Raw genomic sequence first — 27,311 nt, 5'->3', positions numbered from 1 at the left:
AAATGCTACGTATCATAGGAGTTTAAGACTTTATTTAACCAAAACAAATTTGATAACCCCACATCATGTGACATGTATTTACACATTTCTATAGCGGGCCCATCCTTTTCTCCTAATGTAGTCCACTTTTTTGCATAGATATAAATGTAGATTGAGTATATAAATATAAAAATGAGATTAGATATTCTTCCTGCTAAATGTATATTGTCTCGGTATTCTGCTGGGTAGCTTCGCACATTACTTTTAGCAGAATATAAGTTACGAATTTAAAACGTGTATGCCACTTTGCACAACATTGTATAACAAGGCCTTCAGACCTGATACATAGTCCAAATAACATGCAGGGAGCGGACAAGAGGCAAAGGCTTTAGAGCATATATATTGATACACGTCACTTGTTTCATAATTTTTCTTATCCAATATTGTAGAACCTTTGATGATATGGAAGGGAAAAATAATGTTAAATAGAAATTGCCGTTTTGCAAAGCAACGGTCTCATAAGCTAAAATTTAAAATTATAACCTCTAAGCAATGAAGTTCTCATTAGCTCAAATTTAAAACTATTACCTCTAGGCAATGAAGTTCTCATAAGCTAAAATTTAAAACTATAACCTCTAAGCAATGAAGTTACAAGGCGGCTTTTCTTTCAGAATACAAACTAATATGTATGTATGTATGTATGTATGTATGTATGTATGTGTGCACTCACTGCTGTCAACATGTATATACAATTATACAACACCGTACACCTCCGAGCGCCTCGGATAATGACCTGCAAGCAATTACTAATTGATAATGGAAAGCTTACAATAGCACTGTTGACTTAGGTCTGTTTGGAAAAGAATAAGTAGAATGTACTGGATAGGAATGAGGTTGTAAAACTGAGGAATAAAAAACACAGGAAAAGATTAGGAAGAAACTTTGGAACCCAGGAATTCCAAATTGGCCGCGGAGAAGAGCCAAATTGAGCGCTGGATTGCCTCGACGCGCACAGCCGCGAGACCTTCAGCGCCAGCGGAACGTGGTGCTTTGTACACGAGCTCCCTCCGCAGAACTAGATTTCGACACAAGGTTTGCGATAGTTAACTGAAACACTGTATAACATTAGCAATACTATATAGTAGCCATTTATATATATAAAAAAAACACTATGGTAACCAACGATTATGCACAGTTTTCACATAACTGCTACAAGTTCCAAGCTCTCAGAAACTATAACAAAGTTAACATACATGCAGTATGCAAAATTGTCATGCCGCTTCAGCAGTTGTTTCCTTGGGCAAAATTACAACAATTATACAGTCAGATGGATGGGGTGGAAGTGCAAGCATGCCACACGCATCAGGTGTAGGAGGAAGGATGAATAGTAGCCTTGTCCACATGGAATTCACAGCAGGAACTCTTATCACACCAGCGCATTCTCTGTTTATCAGATAGGATATAAAATCCTGGAACTGCATGATACATAACATTTATGTTAACCAATTGGCCATTAGTTATCAAGGAACACAACTCTGAAATCATTAAGTTCTGCATGATCTGACACCCAAACTCGAAAAAATTGCATGATATCTCAAGTTTCCAATCTTTAACTACGATATGTCATGTTCCTCAACACTAGAAACAAAAATCTCTGATTAATATGACAACAATATTGCTGCCATATGTGTCATGGAACATATGCAGAGACAAATGTCTCACAACTGTAGCCAGTTGAACTATTAACGCAAACAAACACAAAACATTTGCAAACTCAAAATTACAATTTACATTGTCACAAATGCCAATACATTTTCTATTTTCCCTACTAAATAAATTACACCAGAAAGGGACAAGAATAATTTCATTTGTAGTTTGCTTAAGGCTTAGTGCAAGATTGTAATCGCATATGCTAATGAAGTATCAGATGGTCTTATCTCATTGCAATTGATGTATAAAAAAAAGAAAATAACTAAGTTCGGGTAATGTAGTTGCCAGTATCGAAGATCATACCCCTTTCTGATCACCATCTGAACAAGGCAACAGTCGGCAGACTTCTCTCTGCACAGTGGAAAATAAGAAATTATGGTTTCTCCCAAAAAAAATCATTTCCCCACAGTGAAAGCACATGTGCATTTTCCTCTATAACTTTCACATATTAAAATCCTTCTAACTTAGTCCACAGAAATCAAACAGTAGATAAATCCTTCCATTAGTTATAGGTGATATATAACCCTAAAACTGTAATTTTAATAAGTGCACACTGGCATACTGAACTATGATTATTATCTTAACACGTTGCATCGACTACACACTTAGTGAGTACCAAGTAATTTGGCTTGAGTCAAAATATATATTTATATATACGACTGGTCATCTCAACTTACACATCTTAAAACATAGGCGCCATGTCTTCCAAATTTATTAGCATCAGATATCATTGTATACTCATTGCCTAACAGTTAATCTCTGCATTCTCAAACAAATTTTGTTGTAGCATATGCAATCAAATCTTAAAAGCTTTAACCGCTGCTATGCATAAAGGTATTGAACTTTGCCACAGGCATGTTATTACTAGATTTGTCATAAAAAGTACTTTTAAACAGTTGTAGTTTTATATAAATCTTACACTAAAAGGCTTTGTTGTTTGTTCTTGTTATTTAAAGCTTATACCACAGTACATACAAAATTACAAAGTACTCCCTCCGTTCTTAAATATATGACGCCGTTGACTTTTTACTCCAACTTTGACCACCAATATCTATTGAACGAGTTAGTTAACTAAAGTAAAATGTGTATCATTATGTCTATTGTCAAATGTACTTTAGATTAAACTTGTAGGTTTATCTATTTGCAAAAATATTTGTAGAAAAGACGAATAGTCAAACAAATGAAAAAAGTCAACGGCGTCATATATTTAAGAACGGAGGGAGTAATTAAATGTGTTATCAGAGACTTTATTGATGTACAAAATTACAAGTGAAAAGGAATGGATGGAGTAATATCACCCTCAGAAGCACTATTTGAGTTATTAGCAACAAGCACAGACATGCTCATTACATGTGTTGCTTGCTCCATCTACCCTTTTGAATAAAATAGTGAGCTGAGCCAGGTGCCAAAAGATGCTATTTGCAAGGCTGCAAGTTCAGTGATGACCATGTACGATTAACTAAACCAGATATCAAGAACTCCAACAAAAGCTATCAAGACATGGAGCATGAAAACAACTGAAGGTTTGCATCAGAAATCTCAATAGTTTTGTTCCAAAGTTCAGGTTTTCAAATCAGACCAGGGGAATATTGATCTGGTTAGTTAAATTTCAGAGCCATTATCTAAAATTGAATGAAAGGTACTAGGTATCCATTATGCAAATAACATATAGCAAATTTATATTAACACCAGTATTAAGTATCTGAGCACCTAATTTCTATTTTCCAAGTACCATGGACCTGAAATGCAGAATGTTCTTAAGGCAAACTTTACACGGTATGTGAAATTTGTGTGTTAAGTACTACATAAACAAACATCCTTTCCCATTTCATCAAGACAGCATAAAATTCAAAACTGCACTAGGCTGCAAATATTTCTGAAATGCAATATGGTATTCTGGAAACTTACTTTACTAGGTGGAGTATTAGAGAAAGTTGTCTTCACGTGCTGGAAATCTGTGCGCTTTGTCATATCTAGTTTTTCAGGCCATCTGGAATGAAAAATAACAAAAATATTTAAGAAAATTACCATATTCATAACAGAAATAATATATTACATAGCATGAATTTATGCAAGCCTTACTCTGCCGGTTCAGAAACAGCATTTTCGTATCTACAGGCATCCAACTCTACTCTACTTGCATAGACTCTGCAATAATTCATGCTGCTTTTTGCAAGAAAACCCTGCCATCGAGGATGAGGACATGGATTTTGAAAGTCAGAAGAGTCAGCAATAGGTTGAACCGGAGGAGGAGAATTTGGGGGTGGTGGCACTGAAGGTGGCTGGGAAATAGGTAATGGAGGTGGAGGTGTAAATTGTGGGGGAGCTACATTTGGTAGAGGTGGTGGCGGAGGCATTTTCTCAGAATGCTGCGCTGAACCACCAGGAAGCTGCACAATAGGAGTAACAGAAGAGGGTATGAAAGGAAGAGCTGGATTGGCACGGAAGTTACTTCCAGGCATCATGCGAGGAGAAACATGACTGAAGGGTGGTGGATTGGGGGTAGTGTTCTCCCAAGGACTCCCTGGACCATGATATACAGGTCGAACAAAGGAGGTTTGAATAGGTGGTGGTGGTATTACAGAACCACGGTGTGTAGAGACAGGAGGGCAAGGAAGAATTCCTTGTGGAGCTCTATTTGTATTTGGAGGAGGTGGACCTGCACATCAAGAAAGACATTGTTATATTGGAAACTAATCATGCACAAGCTCGCAAGATTTCTGTTCCACTAAAGAAAAACTAGACTTGCCATAAATAGGTCGACCCCCTGGTGCTGCATAGCCTGCATGATATCCTGAAACTCTTGGATGCCTGCAGATGTTTCCAAAAGTAGAATATGTAAGTAACAAGAAAAGTTCCATTGGAGCATGTAAAAGTTGTAGGAGATTACATAATATGGTATCAGAAGCTATAATATTTTTTTTAGACATGTTGTATAAATAAATAAGTAAAAAGGACATGGAAGTCCTTCAGGGTTTTGTAGGTTCAATCAAATAATGAACCTCCAGACCTTCTAATTTTGCTCTATTTTTGATTGATGGTAAAAGAGGGAAACAGTAAAGGCATATAAGGGTCATCTAAGGTTTTTAAGCTCCTGCCTAGCCACATGAATTACCATGTTTTAATTCGTCCAGAAAGTGGAAAAGAAAAAAAAAAGCTTAGCAGGGGCATCTTTCTGCTTCTCACAATGGACACATTAATCAAACAGTTTCGTGATCCATGTAAAACTAAAGTGCAACTTTCCTGCACCTGCAGCACTCTGATCAAATCTGGTGGCACCAAATATTACAATAGAAAAAAAGTTGTAAATTGCCATGTCCTGCTTGTATATTGTTTCCATATGAATAGTGTGCTTTCAGTATGCTAATATCAGCTAAACTTAAAATATGCACATGTACAGTAAATGGCTCACAACATACTGTTCAAGTTGACATTGAATTACCATAAAGACTATTATGTTGCATGTTTAGATTCAAAAGGCGATTCTGCACAAGATTAAATCTAGATAAGCAAGAATGACATGCTGATGTAACCAAATAGGAAACACAAAAATGTTCCTTAGCAAATCAGTGGCAAATGAGGAAAGAGTAACTTCTCAGTAGCCAACACAAACATTCGTGTGTTTATAATGGCATATTATTTTATTTCCTATGAAAACAAGGAGTCATGGCAACCAATGCAATTGGCTGTATCTGCTCATACATATCGTGGCATAATTCCAAAATTGCACGGTCAAATTTAGAAAATTCACCTCAACAAGAGACGTCATCTTTAGCACGTTTGGGAGCTATAATTATATCATTGGCCAGATTGCAAAATAACAATAGATGCCAGCAATGTTTTATCTATTTAAGAATTAGGGGGGGGGGGGGGGGGGGGGAGTTAAGCTAACCTGATATCTTGGTGGATGCTGTTGTCAGGAAAACTCTGGCCTAACAATGGAGCAACAGGCAACACTGTTTTATCATGAACAGATCCTGCACTCCATGTCCTTGATTCAATAACAATTGACTTCATCCCAAATCGTGCTCCATGCAAGTGTGATTTTGCACAGGCAGCAGCATCTTGTGATCTATAAACTATAAAGCAGTTCCCATCAGACCTATTGAATTGGCATCTTATGACCTCACCAAATCGAGAGAAGGCATTGATTAACTCCATGTCAGGGACTGAGTTGTCTATATTTTGCACCAAGAGTTGATGACCAGGTGCATTCTTATCCCTGGAACAAACATCTGCAGGAGCTTGACTCCTAATGTAGACTTTTGCCGTAGCTGCATCAACTGCCGTCTCGAATTCCAGAAGCAAAGCATTTTCACCAGAGAGATCAGTAACACCACATGGTCTCTTCAACCCTGCTGCCTTCAATTCATCAAACACCTCATCTTTGTCTTTTTGGTTCTGGACTTTAGCAACATAAATATGACGGCTTTCACCGATAGCTATACCATGAATAAATCCCTTGCTACCTATAAGTCTGTCTAAATACCTTATTTGAAGAAAACCGCCCCAAATGGAGGAACCCTGCATATATCCACATGCACGCAGAGCATGCATTATGTTTCTATATTCAACTAAGGAAAAATCTTTGGATGGATAGAATAAAAAATTAGCTAATGGACCAAACTCCTCAAACTTAGATCTGACTAATGCTTCTGCAGCTCTATTTCCCAGCAAACCAACCCAAAGTTCCTTCGAAACTGAAATCACATCCCTTTTGACAGAAGGACCATAAATATCAAATGGTTCAGAATATATGTGCTTTGCCTTCCCATAATGTTGTCCTGGGGAAGTAAGTGATGTAGATCCTCCAGCAGAATCATACACAGATTTTGGCGTAACCGAATCAGATCTTGTACCTTGATGCGCTGTATCAGCGACAACACTTACTCCTTTGCAGTAATCCATTTTTGCATCCGCCAGCCTATCAGATTTCTGATTATCAGCATGAACCATGTCCATATTCTTGTCCTGTGAAGTTTTGTCTCCATAGCTATCTTTTTTCTCAGTTTTTGAAAGTGCTCCCTGCCCAGATGAAGAAACTAGTTCATCTGGTTGCATATTTTCTCTGACATTTTTGTCGAGTTTCTCGAGCACCGATGATCCATTGCCTATGTCACTTTTATCCTCAACAGGTTCTGACAACGAGCCCAAAACTTTCAAACAAGATGACACCTCTGAAACCACAGCAGGTTTACAGGAATCACATAATTTCTTGTACCTTGATAATATCCAATGTCTCAAAGATGGATGCCTAGAGATGGCCTGCAAATGAAACCTAGTAAGATTGTAAAATAAATAAGCAAAAGAGCTCCAGAAAGAAATGAAGAGGGAAGTTATACAGCAGATTTTTACAAGAAGATAAAGTGGAAGATTACAAAGAAGTCTCTAGAGATCACAAACTTCCTTAGTCAATTTTAACTTTAAGTGCAAGCAGAACCTTGCAAGTTGCAACAGATAAGCAGAATACGAACAATAGATCCTTGATTAAATATGTACACTAGAACCCTTTATTGTCTTCAATGGGTCATAATTCAAAACTATTTAATGGAAAGGTAAAAATTCAGCATCAATAGAAAATGATCCATACCATTGTGATGTAACACTCATTTGACTCCACCATAGAATTCTCCAAATCAACATTATCATCAGACGAATTATTTGAACGAACAATCTTTTTGGTGTAAGGCAGATTTCCTTCCGTCCCTGAAGACTGTCCATCAATCTTATCATCCAGAGAATCATTTGCAGCATTACTGTTCAGATGACAGGTCAGCTGATTTAAAAAGTACAGCCCTTCTCCTTTTACATCATCAGATTCTGCGGAAGCAAGCAGCGTGAAACAGGCTTCTAGTATATTCTCTGGGAACAAAAGAAATATGCATAGCAAGCAAAGTGCTCCCAGTTCAAATAAACTGTCAAATACTGGTTGTTTGGCATTATCCAACTCCAGCTTTAAAGTCTCTAACAACTTCACAGGGTCCTGAAGCATTAGACATTTTTTAGAGTCCATACGATAGATATCCTTTCCCTCAAAGGTTGAAATGAAGAAGGAAAGGACAGTTCTATAAACCGCAGAGCAGATTCCTTTGACAACGGGTGACTTGGGTGCTTCAGAAGATGCTGCAGAGCATATGTCAGTTAAGCCAACGATACAAGCTCTAACTGTCTTGTATGCAATACCACTCAAACCCTTCCCTCCTGTTACAGTGGCCATGTTGCATTTGTACATGTTGATGGTAACTTTAGTCGCTGCCTCGAGTGCAGTAGGACAGTGTGAAGCAAATCGAGGAATTGGCAAAGACAGAAAACATTGTACACTTTCACAACCTGCATGGATAGACAAGGAAAAGATAAGGATATTTGTAAACATGGAAGAACTGATTCTTTACTGGATTAATAAGCTTAAATCGTGCAGTTAAGGTTGTACTCAAGAAATTTTATTCGTAAGTATGGCTCTATTTGTTAATCAAATTGAGACGCAGTAAAAGATGATGCCTTTAAATCTGAGCACATCATGAGCAAAAGGTGTGACAAATAATGAAAGGAAGGCAGATAAACTTCCAACTCTTTCAAAGTTGTGCAATTCTCGTTTTTATATAACACAGAAAACAAGTCTTTGTCCTCACTATTTGCTAATCGAACTGTCAGAAAATGTGGAGAAGCATAGTTGCTACAGAGCAAAAATGGGCATCTGTAGTAAAGTTTTAGGGTTAAGTTATATAGTTCCAGAGATAATGGAACCATTTAATCATGAATCTTGACTAGCCTTAAAGATGCACATATAACACAACTGTCACGGTTTCAACAGGCTCACTTCAGTTTCAATCAATGATGCAGTGGTATTAAAATCAACTTTTGCTTCCAAATTTTATTTACTAGCACAGGAATTACATGCAGAATTTACTCGTCTGTGTACACGTTATTATTCACAGGCTTAAATGGAATGCACAACCGGAGAAGCTAATTGAAGTGGACAAATTCAATCAACCAAAGGGAATTAGGAAAATGAACAGGCTACCACAATATCCTTTGTGAAGCTGTATATTCCTCATGGCGGATTGCATGATTCCATTTGTTTAGCATCTGAATTCACAGGCTATTGAACATCCATAAAGCACAGATATGAACTAAAAACCACACTCTAACCCAGAACAGCCGAAGGAAAATAGGGCGAAGTGCCCAGAATTTCACCATCCGTAGAGATTGCAGCTACAAACAAATCTAATTTCGAATGGTGAGCCGTTCAAGCTTTACCCAGGTTATAGCAAATCACTAAATCAACGAACGACGAAAGCAATTCCAGTTTTACTGTACGTGACGAGAGAGAGGGGAGTTTAGCCACCTCGGGAGGCGGAGATGAGGTCGAGGTAGTCCTGCTCCAGCTCGGGCGTGAGGCCGCAGTCTTTCCGCTGCCCTATGTAATCACGGATACGGCGGTAGTGCATCAAGGCCTTGCTCAGCTCCTCCCGATTGCGGCGCTTTTGAAGCTTCTCCTCCTCCGACGGCGACGGCAGGGATGCCGTTTCCGCCGAAGGTTGAGAGGAGGTTGAGGGCGCCGCCGCAGCTAGGGTTTCGGGAGGAGGCGGCGGAGCAGGGGAAGGAGGTGTCGCGGGCACCGAAGTGGGGAAGGGGCTTGGGTCCTGGGCTTCAACTAGCTTCCGCTTCTTCGGCGGCGGCTCCGCCGCCGGCGATGGCATGATCGGGATGCGCTGGGCAGAATTTGGCGACGGTTCGGCCTCCTCCGATTGGCGTCTCTCGCCAGAGCTTCCCTGGGACTGAGACAAACCCTGAAATAAAATGGAGTTATTGTGCGGCGGTTTTGTGAACGGTGAACCGGCTTGTAAAATGTACGCGAACCTCCCGTGGCTGACGGGTAGGACCATCGAACTTACCGCTGCAACTCCAGCACTGGCTGCTGTTGGTGCGACCTCCTCCGGGCAAGGTGAGCCAATGTCGAGGACACGGACAGCATGAATGAGGTTCTCTACGGACCCATAAAACGCGATGGAGAAGGTAACAACGGCCACCGGCGGTGAGGACAGCGGTGGCGGTGGATCTATAGTAATGCTTCTGGGCATGGGTGATGGTGAGTATTGGTGTTAGAGATCTGCGGTGGCGGCAGGTATGTTGATGGATCGTCGCATACGGTGGTGCGCACGTGAGTACATCTGAAAATTTTTCGAGGTGTGGTTGTTCTACGGCCTACCTCAACGCCGAATGTGGCTCCGAGGGGAAGTGAAGGGAGCGGATATATGTATATCTTCATGTTTAGCGAACTTTGTTGATTTTTTTTCCTTTTTGGTTGTTTTGTACACGGTGCGTGACACGTGGACGGCCTATTTTCATATTACTTTTACTCTGAACTGCTCTGTCAGCCAATGGAGCATATGTTTCTTTTCTTCTATTTTCTTCTCATTTTTGTTTCTTTTTATTTCTTTCATTTCCGTTTGTTCCTTTATTTTTTTTATTCTTTTCTTTTTTAAGTTTTGGAACGTATTTGGAACATTTTTATACTGGAACAACTTTTACTTATCACCTTCTGCTCGATTTGTCATAAATGCAAGAGGAGAAATATGCTCGTTTTTCTTTAAAAATGCTTGTTGACCTTTGTTTATACATGAATTTTTTATCTTAATATAGCAGGTAATGCAATTTTTTTATTTCTTTTTGTATATGTCATGATAAATTATGAATTGATTTATAATGCCATCCATTTCACTTAGGTTGGAGCATGCTTGGTTAGCCAAGAGGGACTAATACTAGGTGAGGATGAGTATGCTTGACCAACAATTTTTTATAGATTATAATGAGTACATGGGTCTTCTCCGTATTCCATTCTCACTTAGGAGAAATCCTCTATTTCTTGGCACATCCTCTATTTCTTAGTACTATACGCTCTTTTATACATTAATTTAACCATAAGAATGCCTGTTGTACTGGAGATTTGGAACCATCAGGTGCGTTGAGAAATGCTCGAGTGTGAATGTTTATTCATGTTCTACCTTCATGTTGGAAATTCACTAACCATACTCTATAACTTCTACTTTAGCTGTCTAGCTATACTTTTAGATTTATCTATTTGTATAAATATTTTTAGAAAACTCGAAAAATCGGTGAGCGGTATTAGCCATGGTAAGCCGCCCCTGCGATTACCAACCAAACCGACCGCGCCGTCACCCAGGGTTCAAAAGTCACGCGCCCCAATTGCACTCCGCACGCCGTGATGACTGACCCCACCGGCCTGCCGCCGCCGCTCCGCCCGCCCACCGCGCCGCCTCGACCCGCCGTCGCGCGCGTGCTGCACGCTATCAACACCTGCACCTCCGCCGCGGCCCTCGGGCCTATGCGCGGCGGCATCCTCCGCGACCCCGCGCTCCTCCGCAACACGACCGTCGTCTCCGCCTTCTTCCTCGCATGCGGCCGCCTCCGCAGCCTCGACCCCGCGCTCGCCCTCTTCGCCTCGCTCCCGCGGCCCCATGTCTTCGTCTTCAACTCGCTCCTCCGCTCCCTGCCCCCAGCCCCCGCCTGCTCGCCGCTCCCGCTCTTCCGCCACTTCCTCGGCCTCGGCGTCCGCCCCAACCGATACACCTTCCCGCTGATGCTCACCTCCCTCTCCTCGCTCCGCGACCTCACGGCCGTGCACTCCCAGGTGGCCAAGTCCGGCTTCGCGCGCGACCTCCACGTCCAGAATGCCCTCCTTGCGCGCTACGCGGCCTGCGACACGGACCTGGCGCACGCCGAGCAGCTATTTGACGAAATGCCATGCCCGGACGTCGTCGCGTGGACAACGATGATCACCGCGTATAGGAACCGCGGCCGCAGCTTCCAGGCTCTGGCTGCCTTCCGGTGGATGTCTGTTGCTTCTGTTGCCCCCAACCGCGTCACCATGGTTTCTGCGCTTGGTGCCTGTGCGGCACATGGCGCGTTGAATACCGGCATCTGGATCCATCAGTATGTGCAGAAGCAGGGATGGGAACTGGACGTGGTATTAGGCACCGCACTTGTTGACATGTACGGGAAGTGTGGGCACATTGCAGAAGGAGCTCGTGTATTCTCTGAAATGGTCGAGAGGAATGTCTATACTTGGAATTCTATCATTGGGGCACTTGCTCTGGCTCAGGATGGAGAAACAGCTCTGCAATGGTTCTTCCAGATGGAAACTGACGGTGTACGGCCAGATGCTGTCACACTGATTTGTGTTCTTTGTGCATGTGCACATGCTGGGTTCGTTGATATTGGGAGGAAAATATTTAATTCGATTGTTCAAGGTAAGTATGGGTTTCAACCTGGGATCAAGCACTTTGGATGCATGGTTGACCTTCTTAGTCGCTCTGGACACCTGGATGATGCCTTCAGGCTTGTTGAGACAATGCCATCACAGCCAAATGCTGTCATCTGGGGCTTGCTATTGCGGGGTTGCAAGGCCCGTGGTGACTCAATATTGAGTGAGCATGTGACAATGCGTCTGGTGGAGCTTGAGCCTGAGAATGCATCACATTATGTGCTGCTAGCCAACTTGTATGCTGGGACAGGGAGGTGGCTGGAGGCTGAGGAGGTCTTGAAGTGGATGAAGAAAAAAGGATTGACAAAGGATGCTGGCTGGAGCCTTAAGATGTTAGAGGACAGCTTAAGCAAATATACAAGTGATGGAGATTTGATGGAATGTGCTCTCTGAGCAATATTGGATGGTCAGTTAACCTGTACAGTACCAGGTAGATAAGCATGCCCTTTCTTTCGCTCTGACCTACATCACCAATGTAGTCTTGGAAAGTGAAATTATAGACAGATGCTGCTTGGATTACTACAACAGCCTGTCGAGCGTGATGATGTCATTGTCATGTAGTGGTGAAGAAAAGCGTGTTTGACAAAAGATGCAGGCTGGAGCCTTGGAATGTTAGAGGACAGGTCAGAGAAACATACATGTGACAAATATTTGATGGTGTTCACTTTGTGACTCAGTCAATCTGTACCATGTAGAAGCACACCCATCCTGTCCCTCCCACTCTCCCAGTTAGATCACTAATATCTAAAACTGGAAGCACAAATTTTATGACATGTAAAAGGTTAGTAAGGTGAACGGCTTTGGTGATAGCACATGTATCAAGTGTTGTCATAAAAACATGGTTATTTTTGGGGGGAAATCAAATACTCTTTAACTCTCAATACGCAGTTCTTCATTATTTCCAAGTTCTAACAGCAATATGCTAGATACAAACTTAGACTAATGATACTCTGTTAAATGTATTTCCTACACCCAGGTAAAAACTTGTGTTGCCACTGTTGTTTCTGCTCAAACAATTTTGTCCTGCAATAAGAGGGTCTTGCAGCACAGTCCATCATTCTTAAATGGTTAGAATTAGCTTGCTGACGATATTACTTCTGAGTTCTGCATCTTGGAACAAATATAAAATTCTAGCTACCTACTATCAAGTTGTAGATTTTGTGCAAGAGAAGACATAATTGAATTATCCCTGCTTCCATATTCTTGTCTAGTTTAGCAGGAAGGCAAACTTTGGTTTGTTGACAGGCCCTAGTGGCTAGTGTTGTGGTCTTGTGGGGATGGGCATTCAGGCTGTGTTGGAATATTGCCTAAAAAACTAACTTTGTGCATCTGTAGCATATCTGTTGCATGTCCTGGTCTGTGGAAAACACAAATGAATAAGACAAGCCAAGTTGGCTGGTACTTGGTACTGCTGTGGAACAAGAAAATATCTCACCCTCCTAGCTCTTCATGTTCTATGGAGTAGCGCGGAACCAGCAAGAAACTTCTTAATTGATGGTGACTCAGTTATGTAAAGAAACTCCAAACACATGATATTGTTGCTAGGTGAGTCTGTGTCTGTTTATTGGAGTACTTCTTTAAAAATAAATTCGGGTTTATTAACTGGATCCACTGTTCATATTTCTGTGTTCTTCCCAAACAAATGCATGTTTGAAACCATGTTTTCCTGAGATTCCTTTTTTGTTTTATTGTTTTTATCCTTTAGCATGACTCATCACTATGCATATCCTACCATTATAAAGGTGCACAAAACTTCCAAAGGGACAAAGCTCTTGAGGAGATATTGTTATGAAACATGGCTCCTCTGACTCCAAGACTGGTAGTGCCCATAGATGTAAAGAAGCAGCCATGGGAACAAAAGATCCCTCTCCATAACCGCTGGCACCCAAATATCCCTCCTGTTGCTGATGTAACTGAAGGGGAATTGTTCCGTGTTGAGATGGTTGATTGGACCGGAGGGCGGGTTAGGGATGATAACTCTGCTGATGATATCAAATTCCTGGATCTCACAACAGTAAGTTTATATTTTTGCTACTGTTGGAGATCTCATTTGGTTTTACTTTTATTCTACTGCTTTCATGGTGAGCCAAACTGACTAAAGGTTTCTACAGACTCATTATCTTAGTGGACCCCTAAGAATAGTTGATTCTGAAGGGGTTCCAGCTTCACCTGGTGATCTTCTTGTAGTAGAGATCTGCAACCTTGGTCCACTTCCTGGCGATGAGTGGGGTTATACTGCAATATTTGAAAGGGAGAATGGAGGTGGATTCTTAACTGACCATTTCCCTAGTGCAAGAAAGGCCATTTGGTATTTTGAAGGAATTTATGCATACTCCCCTCAGATACCAGGTAAAGTTTCTTGTTATTGCTGGGTGTGAAGCCTTGCAGTTTTGGATCCATCAATAATTCCATTTTGCGTGTTTCAGGTGTTCGTTTTCCAGGATTAACTCATCCCGGTATAGTAGGAACTGCACCATCAGTTGAACTTCTTAATATATGGAATGAAAGGGAGAAAAGATTGGCTGAGACAAGTCCAGAGACTCTTAAACTGTGTGAAGTCCTACACCAGAGGCCCCTTGCTAATTTACCGACCCCTGAGAACTGCTTACTTGGAAAGGCAATAGGAACCACCCTCTATCTCTACTAATAGTGTTGCTTCAAGATTTGTGTCTTTCAATCTGCAAAGGGTTGAATCGCATCTGTATGATTTTTTTTTTGACCTATGGCACCAGTAATGCAGTTCTATATGCAGATATTGTCTAGCAGATCTGAATTATATCTTGCTATCTGTTTGTTTGTAAGTGCCATGTTCATAATTAATACAATTCTGTGCAGATTCAGAAAGGGACAGCTGAATGGCACAAAATGGCAAATGAAGCAGCCAGAACTATTCCTGGAAGGGAGAATGGCGGGAACTGTGACATAAAGAATCTAAGCAGAGGTTCCAAAGTTTATCTACCAGTATTTGTTGAAGGAGCAAATCTTAGTACTGGTGATATGCACTTCTCCCAGGGCGATGGTGAAGTTTCATTTTGTGGTGCAATTGAAATGAGTGGATTCCTTGAGCTCAAGTAATAAACTTTGTCATTATGTAGACTTCAATACTACTTGTTATATTATGTTTCATAAACATGTCTGACATCTTATATTTGTCTAGTCGACCTCTAATGATATAAACAAAAAACCAATTGTGTCAAATTAGAATATCAGATTCACTAGTGTAGGAAAACTTTATATTATTAGATTCCATCATTTTTTATAAAGATGCTAGCCTAGTACACTAGCACCAGTCATCTTCAATTCTTCATATGGCTATTTTGGCCTTTTTTTTCCTTCTATCTTAATGCAATGATACGCAGTTCTCCTGCGTATTCGAGAAAAAATCTTCAATTCTTCATCGCTGCTTGCATGAGACTTATCAGATAGCTCATGATTTGTGGTTCATATATTCTGGCATAGTGAATTATTTGGTGGGATCAAACTCGCTCCATTTGTGTGTTGCGATGTAGCCTGATCAATTATTCTGAACCCTACAGCTGATGTAAATCTGCCTATGCAAACTCACGTTCCCTTGTACGCTTCTCCAAAGTAACAGAATCTCTCTTGCATTCTATATAGGTGTGAGATCATAAGAGGTGGGATGAAGGAATACATGACCCCAGTTGGTCCAACGTCACTACATGTGAATCCTATCTTCGAGATAGGTCCTGTCGAGCCACGCTTCTCAGAATGGTTAGTGTTTGAGGGCATCAGTGTGGATGAGTCTGGGAAGCAGCATTTCCTTGATGCATCAGTTGCCTACAAGCGTGCAGTTCTGAATGCCATTGAGTACCTTTCCAGATTTGGGTACTCCAAGGAGCAGGTAGGCAGTTGGGTAGCTAACTGTTATCTTGAAGTATCATTTGTGCCGAATATTATCTTAACATCGGGTATTGGGGATTTTATACAGGTATATCTCTTACTATCTTGCTGTCCATGTGAGGGTAGGATATCTGGAATAGTAGACTCTCCTAATGCAGTGGCAACTCTTGCCATCCCTACAGCAATATTTGACCAGGTTTGCCTTCAACAGACCAACACCAATTTCCTTTGCTCCTTAAAATTATTAGATTAGTTAAAATATTTTTTTATAGATCATGACTTATTCCTTTTGTCTGATATTGTATCTAAGTATCTAACATGAGCTGCTGGTATGTTATTGGAGAGAGAAAAAGGTAGTGCATGTGACTCATGAGTAGGCTGTTCAAATCACAGCGGATCAATGTTGATGCTGATGAGATTAAATTTTACACCAAACATTAGTGAATTGATGTTAATGGAGAGAGAAAAAGGTAGTGCATGTGACTCATGAGTAGATTTATATTACTTTATACATTTTGTTAAAAGTAGATCATATGAGTAAGCCTGATAGCACTTGGTCAGTGCATCAGTGGCATGTATCACCAAATTATTTTCTTATATAGCAGTCAGTAATACAAGAGCCTCAACATTCTAAAACACACTTTCCCCTGACGGTTGCTGTTATGATCAAACTAGAAGAACAACTTGTAAATATTACTTCCTGGATTTTACATGAAGCAGTCACAATAGCCAGAGCAAACATATCATTTAGTAAGGATCAGACCTATTTTGCTTACTATTTCAAGATGGAACTTGACCTTTTCTACTCTGTAGCAAATTAGTCAAATATATACTAGTCTGCTGGTAGCATTGCTTTATTTTAAAGTTCCAAGGGTTCAATATCAATAGACAAGTCAAGAGAGTATATTCTTCCTTTGTACATATTCTTCTAAACTTATACTTTTTTCTCAAAACTTCAATGCATAATATTTCAATTGCTGTTGTAGGATATAAGGCCAAAACACTTGAAAGGGAGACCAGGACCAAAACTGATAAGACTTCCAGATCTTCTGAGCTGCTCAAATGATGGACACCTTCCTGTCACCCAAGACCAAAGTGGTAGAAGTGTACCCTAGAGATGCATATCATCTAGAAATTGATGAGTATCGTTCTACTTATACATATAAATAATCATCTTTATATTTCCAACTTCCAGGAATCATCTATGTATGTGACCTGGAATCCAGAATGTTGATCTTTAGTTTGTCAGACAATAATCATGTATGAGGATAGAAACACCTGAGTGGTGTCATATTTTCTGTATTGCTACAAAGTCGTGCTATGAATAATGTTGAAATTTAATTTCCCTCTCTAGAAACTTACTTATTTAGGGTGGTGATTCATGTGAAAGTCACTAAAGGAGAGTGGTACTATGATCGGTGTTGCCAGCAAAAGTAGAAATACCATGTCGTCCCTTGAATGAATGATGTAACAGATTTACCTAACTTGCAAGATTCACATTGTCAGATATTAGACCAATTTGTAACAGTTTCAGATAGAGGCCCCAATTTGGATGGATTCGGCTAGGTTTGAGTTTACATGTCATAAAGTTTATGTTAGGAGCTGAAAGCACAAGCTTTATGACATGTAAAGTTTAGTAAGATGAAGCAGCTTTGGTGATAGCATGGGTAATTAAGTGCTAAAATGCTCATTTTTTGTGGAAATAAGTTGAGCCTTTAACTCTCGATTTATGCATTTTTTTATTATTTCCAGGTTGTACCAACAATTTGCTGAATAGGGATTTGGATTAATAATATTGTGTTAATTGTATTTCGTACGCTCTGGTAAATTTGTATTCCCACTGTTGGCTCAAGAGTAATAACTATATCCTGTAATGGGAAAGTTATACAGTACTGCCCATAACTTTTAAAAATGAAATACTAATGTAGTTTATTGTATTATTACTTCTGAATTCTATTTCTTGCAACTAATATAAAATTTCTAGCTACCTACTAGCATGTTGCAGATATTCTTAAAAGAAGCCAGCTTTAAATATCCCTGCTTCTATAGTGTTGTCCAGTTTAGCAGGAAGACAAACTTTGTTTGGTGACAGCCCTTAGTGTTGCGGGGAAATGGACATTCAATTTATGTTGGAGTATTGCCAAAAACAAAATGTGCTCAAGTACCCAAGTGTTGCATGTTACCTGTGGAAAACAAAAATGAATAAGACAAGCCAAGTTGGCTGGTACTGCTGTTGTACAAGAAAATATCTCAACGTCTTAGCTCTGGATAGTCTATAGGGATGGGTGGGACCAACAAGAAATTTCTTACCTGATAGTGACTCGGTTATGTAAAGCAACTCTAAACACATGAATAGTATTGCAAGGTAAAACTGTGCCTATTCCTTTTGGAATATTTCTTTGAAAACGGAACATGAATTCTAGTTATCAGATCCACAGCTCATATTCAAGTGAGCTTCCCAAGTGGAAGTTTGTTTGAAAAATGTTTTCCTGGGATTCCTTTTTGCCTTCCTGTTTTTACCATTAGCAGTCTCGTCAGCATGCATATCCTGCCATTATAAAGGTGCACCAAGCTTCCAGTGGGAAGCTCTTGAGGAGATACTGTAATGAAACATGGCTCCTCTGACCCCCAAGATTAGTAGTGCCCATAAATGTGAAGAAGCAGCCATGGGAGCAAAAGGTCCCTCTCCATAACTGCTGGCATCCAGATATCCCTCCTGTTGCTGATGTAACTGAAGGGGAATTGTTCCGTGTTGAGATGGTTGATTGGAGTGGAGGCCGGGTTAGGGATGATAACTCTGCAGATGATATGAAATCCATGGATTTCACAATTGTAAGTTTGTATTTTTCTTGTGAAGATATCATTTAATTTTTCTTTTGTTCCAGTGCTTTCATTGTGAGCCAAACTGACTACGGATGTTCCACAGGCTCATTATCTTAGTGGTCCGCTAAGAATAGTTGATTCTGAAGGGGTTCCAGCTTCACCTGGTGATCTTCTAGTAGTAGAGATCTGCAACCTTGGACCACTTCCTGGCGATGAGTGGGATTATACTGCAATACTCGAAAGGGAGAATGGTGGTGGATTCTTAACTGACCACTTCCCTAGCGCAAGAAAAGCCATTTGGTATTTTGAAGGAATTTATGCATACTCCCCTCAGATACCAGGTAAAGTTTTTTGTTGTACTCGTACAAGCTCTTGGCAGTTGCTTTTTAAAAAAGTTTCTTGTTGTTGCTGGGAATGAAGCTTTCCAGTTTTTGATCCTTCAATTATCCATTTTGTGTATACCAGGTGTTCGTTTTCCAGGATTAACTCATCCTGGTATGGTAGGAACTGCACCATCAGTTGAACTTCTTAATATATGGAATGAAAGGGAGAAAAGATTGGCTGAGACAAACCAAGAGACCCTTAAACTGTGTGAAGTTCTGCACCAGAGGCCCCTTGTTCATTTACCGACCCCTGAGAACTGCTTACTTGGGAAGGCATGGTCAATTTTTTCACTTTAATGCCTTGGATTAAATGTAAAATTTGCATCACCTACAACAAACTGAGGGTTTGCAACCATCCACTACCATCTTTTAATAATGTTGTTTTTCACTGTGGGAAGTGCATATAAGAACATTCTACACTTTTTGTATTTCCTACAACACAAGTTAAGAGTTCTATATGCATATATTAGCTAGCAGATCTAAAGTACATCTTTCCACCTGTTTGGTAGAAGTGCCATGTTTGTAATGAATACAATTACAATGTCATGCAGATCCAAGAGGGAACTGCTGAATGGCACAAAATTGCAAATGGAGAAGCTAGAACCATTCCTGGAAGGGAGAATGGTGGGAACTGTGACATAAAGAATCTAAGCAGAGGTTCAAAAGTTTATCTACCGATATTTGTTGAAGGAGCAAACCTTAGTACTGGTGATATGCACTTTCTCCCAGGGCGATGGCGAAATTTCATTGTGTGGAGCAATTGAAATGAGCGGATTCCTTGAGCTCAAGTAATAAACTTTGTTCTTATTACACTTCAATACTACATGTTATATTATGTTTTATGAATGCATCTTCAATTTCAGAGGACCATAAGGATGGGCCCAAACAGCCAATTGCATCAAATCGGATCCACCAGTGTTGGAAAACTGAATGTTATTAGATTCCATCATATGTTATTATGACACTAGCCCAGTACACTAGCACCAGACATCTTCATAGCTTCTTGCAAAGGACTTTATCAGATAGCACATGTAGAATATGAATTAGTGAATTCATAGGATACAGAGGTTTATTTTGATTTTTTTTCCATATTGTGTTTTCATGGCATTGCTTTAACTGATGCTTCAGATCATATAGCCATATAGGCATAGTGGATTATTTGTTGAGATCAAACTCAATCTGTCTGTAGTGTAATCAGTCATGTCTGAACCACACGGGCAACACATGTCAATATTGTTGGTCCTGATGAGGATATGTCAGTTGGATAAATAAAATCTGGATGTGGACAATTCTTTTTCCATTGCATGCTCCTCAAAAGTTCTGTCATGTGCTCTGTATAGGTGTGAGATCATAAGAGGTGGGATGAAGGAATACTTAACCCCAATTGGTCCAACACCACTTCATGTGAATCCTATCTTTGAGATAGGTCCTGTTGAGCCACTTTTGTCAGAGTGGTTAGTGTTTGAGGGCATCAGTGTGGATGAGTCTGGGAAGCAGCATTTCCTTCCCTTGATGCATCAGTTGCCTACAAACGTGCAGTTCTGAATGCCGTTGAGTACCTTTCCAGATTTGGGTACTCCAAGGAGCAGGTAGGCATTAGGGTAACTAACTATTATCTTAAGTATCATGCATGCTAAATAGTATTTTAACATCAGGGATTGGGGATTTGATACATGTATATCTTTTACTTTCGTGCTGCCCTTGCGAGGGTAGGATATCTGGAATAGTAGACTCTCCTAACGCAGTGACAACTCTTGCCATCCCTACAGCAATATTTGACTAGGTCTGCTGACAACTGCTCAGCCCAACGCAATTTCCTACTTGTTTTAAAACTTCAGTGTTTAATATTTCAATTTCTAAGGCAGGATATAAAACCAAAACGCTTGAGCGGGAGACCACTTCCAGGACCAAAATTGAGAAGGCTTCCAGATCTTCTGAGCTGCTCAAACGATGGACACCTGCCTGTCACCCAAGGCAAAAGTGGCACATGAGCGCCCTAGTGATGAATATGATCTAGAAACTGATGCAGAGTCCATGTACTTTTGCATATAAATAATCATATGTATTTTCTCCACCTTTCCTACACGTGTGTGCGTAGCCTGGAATAACAAAAATGCAGATCTTCGATTTAGCTGGCAAAATCATCATGTGTGAGTGAAGTTTTTGCTTTTTGTAATTGGGAGTCAGTCCTTCTCGATCGCTGTCAGCTGTTATGTGCGGCCGATAGCCGTTTATGTGCTGCTGGTCTGGTTCATTCTCTGGATGTCTGATTCGTTCCGTGGTAACCCCTAGCAAAAGCAACTTAAAAAAACTAACAAAAGCAAAACACACGCATGCAAACACAAGCAGGTAGTTCGAGAAGGCCTATTATGATATTGGGCCAAGAATGGCGTTACCGTCTTACAATTACAAACACACGCCATTTCCACTCAAGAAATGACATCACACACAAGTACGTAACTACTAGCAGTGGAGTAGCTTGATCTAACACCAAAGAACCAGGCATCTGGCTGGAGCAAGCAGGAGTTGTCACCGGTGACTAATTCACTCCTCTCCCTAGCGCACGAGGAACAGGAGAGACACGCAGTATAAACGACTGGGAAGGAAGTAGTAGTGCTGCTAGCTGACTGTAGCGTCCAGCTCAATCTGGGCCGTCAGATGTTGAATCCGGTTGCTGGTCCTCTCACTTCTTGTGCGGGCTGAACTTGGGGCACGCCGGGCTGAAATGCTTGGACAGCACCCTGGAGTTGAGCAGCTCGATGATGGGGCCGAACGAGACGCACCTCGGCGCCTTGTACTGGTTGATGGACGCGCCGCGCGAGATGGCGTAGTCCATCACCTCCTCGAAGGTGCCGCCGCGCACGACGCGGATCTCCAGCGGCCCGATGGCGTCGCCGTTCCGGAGCTGCCGGTACACCGAGTTGAGCGCCTCCTCCATCTCCAGGCAGCAGCGCTCGAACACGGCCGCCTCGGGCATCTTCCCGCCCTCCCGCACCATCAGCTCCCAGTACACCACGTAGTGGCCCGGGATGGTGGCGGCGTCCGCCTGGCTCGTGTACTCCACGATGCCTGCGCCGTAGGGCGCCAGCAGCCCGGACGCGCGCTCCACGGCGGCCTGCAGCTCCGCCTCGTCCGTCTTGTCGGAGTCGATGCTGAGGAGCACGTTCTTGCGGCGCACGAACCGGAACTGCGGCGCCGCGTTGTGGAACCCGGTGACGAGCAGGATGTCGCCGACGCGGTAGCGGCAGAGCCCCGCGTAGGTGGTGATCACCAGCTCGTACTCCTTGCCCACCTCGGCGTCCGCCAGGTCCACCAGCCGCGGCGGCGGGTCGTCCTTGGACAGCGGCCTCGCGTCCGGGTCGTGCGGCAGCAGCTCGAAGTAGCCCATGTTGGGCATGATGGTGTAGGACACCTCCGACGGGTCGCACATGGGCCGGAGGTTCAGCCCGAAGTAGCACTCGGACGAGGCGTACATGGTGCACGCCATGGGAAGCCCGTCGCTGTAGTACTTGAGCGTCGGGATGTACTGCGCCATGGCGCCGGTGACGATCACGTCCAGGTACTTGGTGTTGGGCCACACCCTGGTGATGATGCCCTCCCACTTGTTTTCCTTGTCGGCGGCGGAGCACACGGCCTCCACGAAGCCGGCGAGGTCCGGGTCCGGCTTGAGCACCTCGCCCACGGCCGCGCGGATGGAGGGCTCCGAGACCTTGGCGCTCAGGGTGCCCGTCCGGATGTCGTGCGTGAGATCCTTCCAGTGGAGCTGCAGGAAGCGGATGGCGCGGAGCAGGCCGGACGCGAAGACGGCGCCGACGCGGAGCACCTCGGTGCGGGCCAGCAGGCCGCACAGCATCTGCGAGTACATGGACTGGAACGAGTCTGTGCAGAGGATGGCGGCGGTCGGGCTCGTGTACACGTTGTAGGGGTCGTAGGGGCGGTGCTTGAAGTGGTCGCTCTTGTAGTAGCTGGTCAGCACCGGCCGCGCCGGCAGACCGCCGGGCGTCGTCGTCTCCGACTTGATGAACAGGAAGTAGAGGCCCTTCCCCTTGTCCAGCCCAGGCACGTACCTGCAGATAGCATCATCATCCATAATTAAAAAGAGGAGAATTACAACGATGCCAGAAGAGATCCCAAAGCGTAAAGTTATAAGAATCCCCACCCACGACAGGCAACACAAACACAACAAAAAAGAAAAGAAACCCACAACACCACCACACTAAACACGACCTAGGATGACCGATACCTGCAGGAGAGAAGGACACTAAGAACACACGCGCATCACCGATTGCCTAACAACCCGGAGCCAGCAGAGGCAGAGGGAGAAGGTCATGCAAGACGATGCCTCCAAGGAGGAAGTGACGCTAACGCCACCATCGTTCGACTATCCACGTAAAAGCAGTCCAAGTCTTCACCTGGTGAAACCAAATGGATTTGGTGGCCGCAACAACACCCCAGCGGGGTAAGCTACGTTAAAGGATGCAACCGTTGTCGGCACCGGCGAATGTCAGGTAAAGCTTTCGCCAAGGGCCCCCAAAACCATCTCCACACAGCAGACCGCCGAGGCCTGGGTGAGAGGCAAAACGATGGGATGGCAGCGAGCGATCCACGGCGACGACGATGAGGAATATTTGCAGGTACCTTTGAGAATAGGGAAGGTCCAGACGACCGTGGGTGACCAAGAGGCGACTGCGACGACCCAACGTTGATCCAAAGATGCACCAGCGAGCGGTAAAGGAGCACGCCACTATCGCCCAACGACTAAAATAGCTACGACCAAGCTAGTGCAGCATCACCCGGAGAGGGGCGCCAGTAGATATGAGCGACAGCATAGGCCCTAAACTCCCACCACCAGAGCGACCAAAGGTGGACGACGGCCCCACGACCAGGGCTCGGCAATGGGCACCTACATGACCAAGGATGGGCGGTGGAACAGGGAGCTCAACGGCACCCAGCGCCTACACATGCAGCACAACAAAGCGGCGGCGACAATGATAATGGCTCCCGAGGCTCGACGATGACGACCAGCGGTGGCAACGATGTCTCCTGAGTCACCCCAGCAGCCCGGCGACCCGACGAGATGACCTTCACGGCCCCTCATGGGCGTCGGCAGCAGCCCCAAGGGCCACCGGCGGACACCAATGACAAGGAGAGCTACCTTGGGAGAGGAGGGGGGGCAGATCCACGCCGTTGGGGGTGGATCCCTGCCGGCAAGGGGCGGATCCGGCGATGTCGGACCCGGCAGCGACGTACGCTGGTGGCAACGACGGTGGCAAGGGCGACCAAGAGACCGGTGGGGTGCGGTGGGAGAGGGAGAAAGGAGAGAAATGCAGCGCCGGCCACTGCACACCGCCAGCGATGAACGGCCCCACCGACGTCCTTCTCGCGCCGCCGCACGGCGGTGGCGGTGCCGGGTAGGCCCGCGCGATCAGACCACGAGGAGGTTGGGGAGGCAGGCGCCCAGGCGACCGCGCGACCGGGGAGGCACGCCCATGCGGCTGGCGGCGGAGTTGATGGTGATGGCGGGGCAGATCTAGGGTTGAGGGAGAAGACGGAGGGGATCGAGCTGGCCCCGCCGCCGCCCTCCTCGCCAATCGTTGGGCTTTTGTCTCACGGCTCCAGCTAGGGGGGAGGGGGGCGAGCAAGGTGGGGAGGTGCGGAGGCTGCCCGGGGCGAGAGATAGCCGCTCCCCGAACACCGTGCACGCTCCGTTCCATGCATCCATGTTAATTTGCGCTCCACGAGAAAAAAACTACTAGTGTTTAATTTGGTGACTCAAATTCCGAAAGATACTGTGAGGAGCTAACATGGTGAGAAGTTTTTTTTCTTATACGTTTCAGGGGGGGGGGGGGGGGGGGGAAGGCTTTATTAGATATCAGAATTAGTGATCACGGATATAGTGGCGTCATTCTTTCCAGTCCGTACGTGCATGTTGTCGTATAATGGGGCAACAAGCACAATTAACAAAACTTTATCCAGCGTACCACACATACGTGTGCTTAGGCAAGTTGATTGGCTCTAAATCTTCCACCACTGATCGAGCACATATTTCAGCGCGAGAAGGCACTGCGTTTTGTCGCGTTGTTTACAAGGTTACACACAGCCCCAACCTCCCGGTTACGTATGCGATGGACTTTGAGCTGCCACGGCCTTATTTTAGCAAGGTAGAAGTTGGACGATGCTACACTTAAGAAAAGGGGAATCTTGGCGTCTAAAAAGTAGAGAAACGCCCGAGGCATCTCTGGCGTCTAAGATACAAACACGCATTATTTTAGGCCCGGTCTGAATGATTAGCCACGCCTCCGGCAAGTTGCCGGGTAGCCGAACAGGCTACGAAAGCATGACAAATGATTTCGTTCCACTAGCATTTCTACCATGCATTCACTTTATTTGGGCTCAAAATTACTATTATAGGTAGATTTTTATTAATATTTCCAAATAAAAGTGATGGATTGTGAAACGCATGTAGAAAGATGTATACAAGGACACCACTTTAATTCAGTTAGGTCAATTCAGTAAAATCAGAGGTTAGCTTAAGCCCTAAAAATACAGTGCGTGCACCACACCAGCTCATCATCAGCTTGGTCGATTGCAGCCGAAAACGGTTAGCTCGATCGCTTGGCCCTATCGCCTCGGCCGGGTCAAAACAGGCAAATCTATCCAAAGCAAGCGAGCTAGGATACGGATCGGAGGACGACGAAGACAATTTCCATGAAGGCGTATACAGCACTGTAGAAATTAAAGAAGCTGGATGATGAGGATAGATGGGTCACCCACAAGTTCATGACGGGCATGAGGAGGCTGTAGAGCATCTGGCGCCTGTTGAGCTCGTCCTCGATCGTCGGCATTAGCTTCCTCTCCCCCGCCGACGTCCCCGAGCTGCACGCGGCACACATTTGAATAATTAAGCAAGGCGTCAATTCACCCACCAACACCCGAACCGATTAATCAAGCGTTAATCCTCTCGCGGTTGCAGTCGTCGTCGCCGTTGCAACCATTGACCGGAACCGCGATTAGGATTAAACAACGGAGATGAGCAAGCAGCAACGGATCTGATTTGAAGGGCCAGCTACATACCTGGTGAGGAACTCGGTGATGGGGTGGGAGGAGATGATGTTGGAGCGGTCGCCGTTGGCGATGCGCTCGATCTCCGGGCGGAGGTCCTCGTACGTGACCACGGGCACGCACGCCTTGAACGCGGCGCGGTCCGTGCGCCCCTCCATGCCGTGCCGGCGGAGGTACTCGGCGCCGTTGTTCCGCGCCAGGATCTCGCCCAGCACGCGCACCTGCTCCGGGTCGAAGTTCTTGGTCATCTCCTCGATGATCTCCAGCTTCTCCGCGTCGCGCTCGCACGCCGCCACCCCCAGCGCCGTCACCCTCCCCTTCGCCGCCGCCGCGTCCGTCGCCGTGGGAGCCATGGCAGAAAAGCTAAACGAAACGGGGGGTTTATTTGGCTAGCTTAGCTTACTTGCGGGTGGCTTGCTTGGTTGCCGTTCCTTGCCGGCTTGCAATTCTCTGTGTCTCTCTCGTTCGCAGTTTGTGTGGGGAGGATGCTGTTGCAGGGCCCGGTATATATAGCGCGCGGGGGGGTGCTCCCAGGGCATGGCCACGGCCGCCATGCACGTCGGGGCAGCAGCGAGCCCGGCCGGCAGCGCGTGGCCCACGCGGGCGTCACTGCCCGCACCAGGCGGGAGCACGTGGGCCCGCGCTGTCCGCCACGTCGGACGGGCGATGGGACTCGCGGCCGGCGCGGCCGGCAGGCGCCATCGGGGCTGACGAGACGGGAGCGCGGCTGGGCGCGCTTGTCCCGTGCGCCCGCCGCGCTACGATGGTTCTGGTTTGGCCTGGCTAATTAGCCGACCGGTCGGGTTGGCGATGACGCCGGATTAAACTAACCCAACGCGGGCGGAGAGGAGCCCGACACGGGTTAGAAAAATGGGGTGGCGCGGGGAGGCATGTGTCGACACACCACCGTGCACCACCACCAGCAGGGGAAATCAGCTGGGTAGTAGGATAATGGGGGTGATGCTGCAAGCAAATGGAGGGAGGCGATAGCCGATAGGGACCCATTGGAAAATTGGGATTTCCCTTCTTTGTGTTGTTGGGAACCAGTTGGAGATGGACGGCAATGATGATTGATGAGCACTGTACTGGCGACTGAGGAATTTCCACGGGGAATATTTTTGACATTTTCGAGGGTGCGTATTTTGACATTTTGGAGAATTTCCGGAGTCATAGTGTAGTGAGTACTAATAACTGTTACTAGGAGATTA

At 44.4% G+C, this 27,311-nt stretch overlaps 3 protein-coding genes and 1 pseudogene across 4 annotated transcripts; 2 read left to right on the top strand and 2 right to left on the bottom strand.

Moving 5' to 3' along the window:
- Positions 1–1,104: 1,104 nt before the first annotated feature.
- Positions 1,105–9,785, bottom strand: LOC117856794 (uncharacterized). 2 transcript variants are annotated; one of them, XR_004640657.2, is made up of 10 exons: positions 9,585–9,785; positions 9,035–9,479; positions 7,280–8,019; positions 5,582–6,954; positions 4,439–4,500; positions 3,772–4,348; positions 3,598–3,679; positions 2,988–3,116; positions 1,993–2,040; positions 1,381–1,454 (listed from the first exon to the last, which is right to left on the bottom strand). XR_004640657.2 is itself a non-coding variant. In XM_034739184.2 (9 exons), exons 1-9 carry the CDS (start codon positions 9,768–9,770, stop codon positions 1,251–1,253), a joined length of 3,717 nt encoding a protein of 1,238 aa, XP_034595075.1. In that variant the 5' UTR covers positions 9,771–9,785; the 3' UTR covers positions 1,105–1,250. The 2 variants fall into 2 exon arrangements, 1 of the variants encoding a protein (XP_034595075.1); XM_034739184.2 differs by lacking the exon at positions 2,988–3,116 and having other exon boundaries at positions 1,105–1,454.
- Positions 9,786–10,900: 1,115 nt separating this feature from the next.
- On the top strand, positions 10,901–17,176 carry LOC117856505 (uncharacterized). The gene is made up of 8 exons (XM_034738855.1): positions 10,901–12,364; positions 13,767–13,988; positions 14,086–14,323; positions 14,401–14,591; positions 14,810–15,045; positions 15,593–15,836; positions 15,924–16,031; positions 16,822–17,176. The coding sequence occupies exons 1-8, from the start codon at positions 10,916–10,918 to the stop codon at positions 16,948–16,950; spliced, it is 2,817 nt and encodes a 938-aa protein (XP_034594746.1). The 5' UTR covers positions 10,901–10,915; the 3' UTR covers positions 16,951–17,176.
- A 1,271-nt stretch (positions 17,177–18,447) lies between these two features.
- Positions 18,448–21,300, top strand: LOC117856723 (uncharacterized; annotated as a pseudogene).
- A 91-nt stretch (positions 21,301–21,391) lies between these two features.
- On the bottom strand, positions 21,392–26,595 carry LOC117856722 (probable indole-3-acetic acid-amido synthetase GH3.2). Its single transcript, XM_034739094.2, has 3 exons — positions 26,116–26,595; positions 25,816–25,917; positions 21,392–23,108 (listed from the first exon to the last, which is right to left on the bottom strand). The coding sequence occupies exons 1-3, from the start codon at positions 26,454–26,456 to the stop codon at positions 21,725–21,727; spliced, it is 1,827 nt and encodes a 608-aa protein (XP_034594985.1). The 5' UTR covers positions 26,457–26,595; the 3' UTR covers positions 21,392–21,724.
- Positions 26,596–27,311: the final 716 nt, after the last annotated feature.

This window comes from Setaria viridis, chromosome 5, assembly GCF_005286985.2.
Source record: "Setaria viridis chromosome 5, Setaria_viridis_v4.0, whole genome shotgun sequence".
In the NCBI taxonomy this organism is placed as follows: domain Eukaryota; kingdom Viridiplantae; phylum Streptophyta; class Magnoliopsida; order Poales; family Poaceae; genus Setaria; species Setaria viridis.
This window is presented reverse-complemented; position numbering and strand designations above follow the sequence as displayed.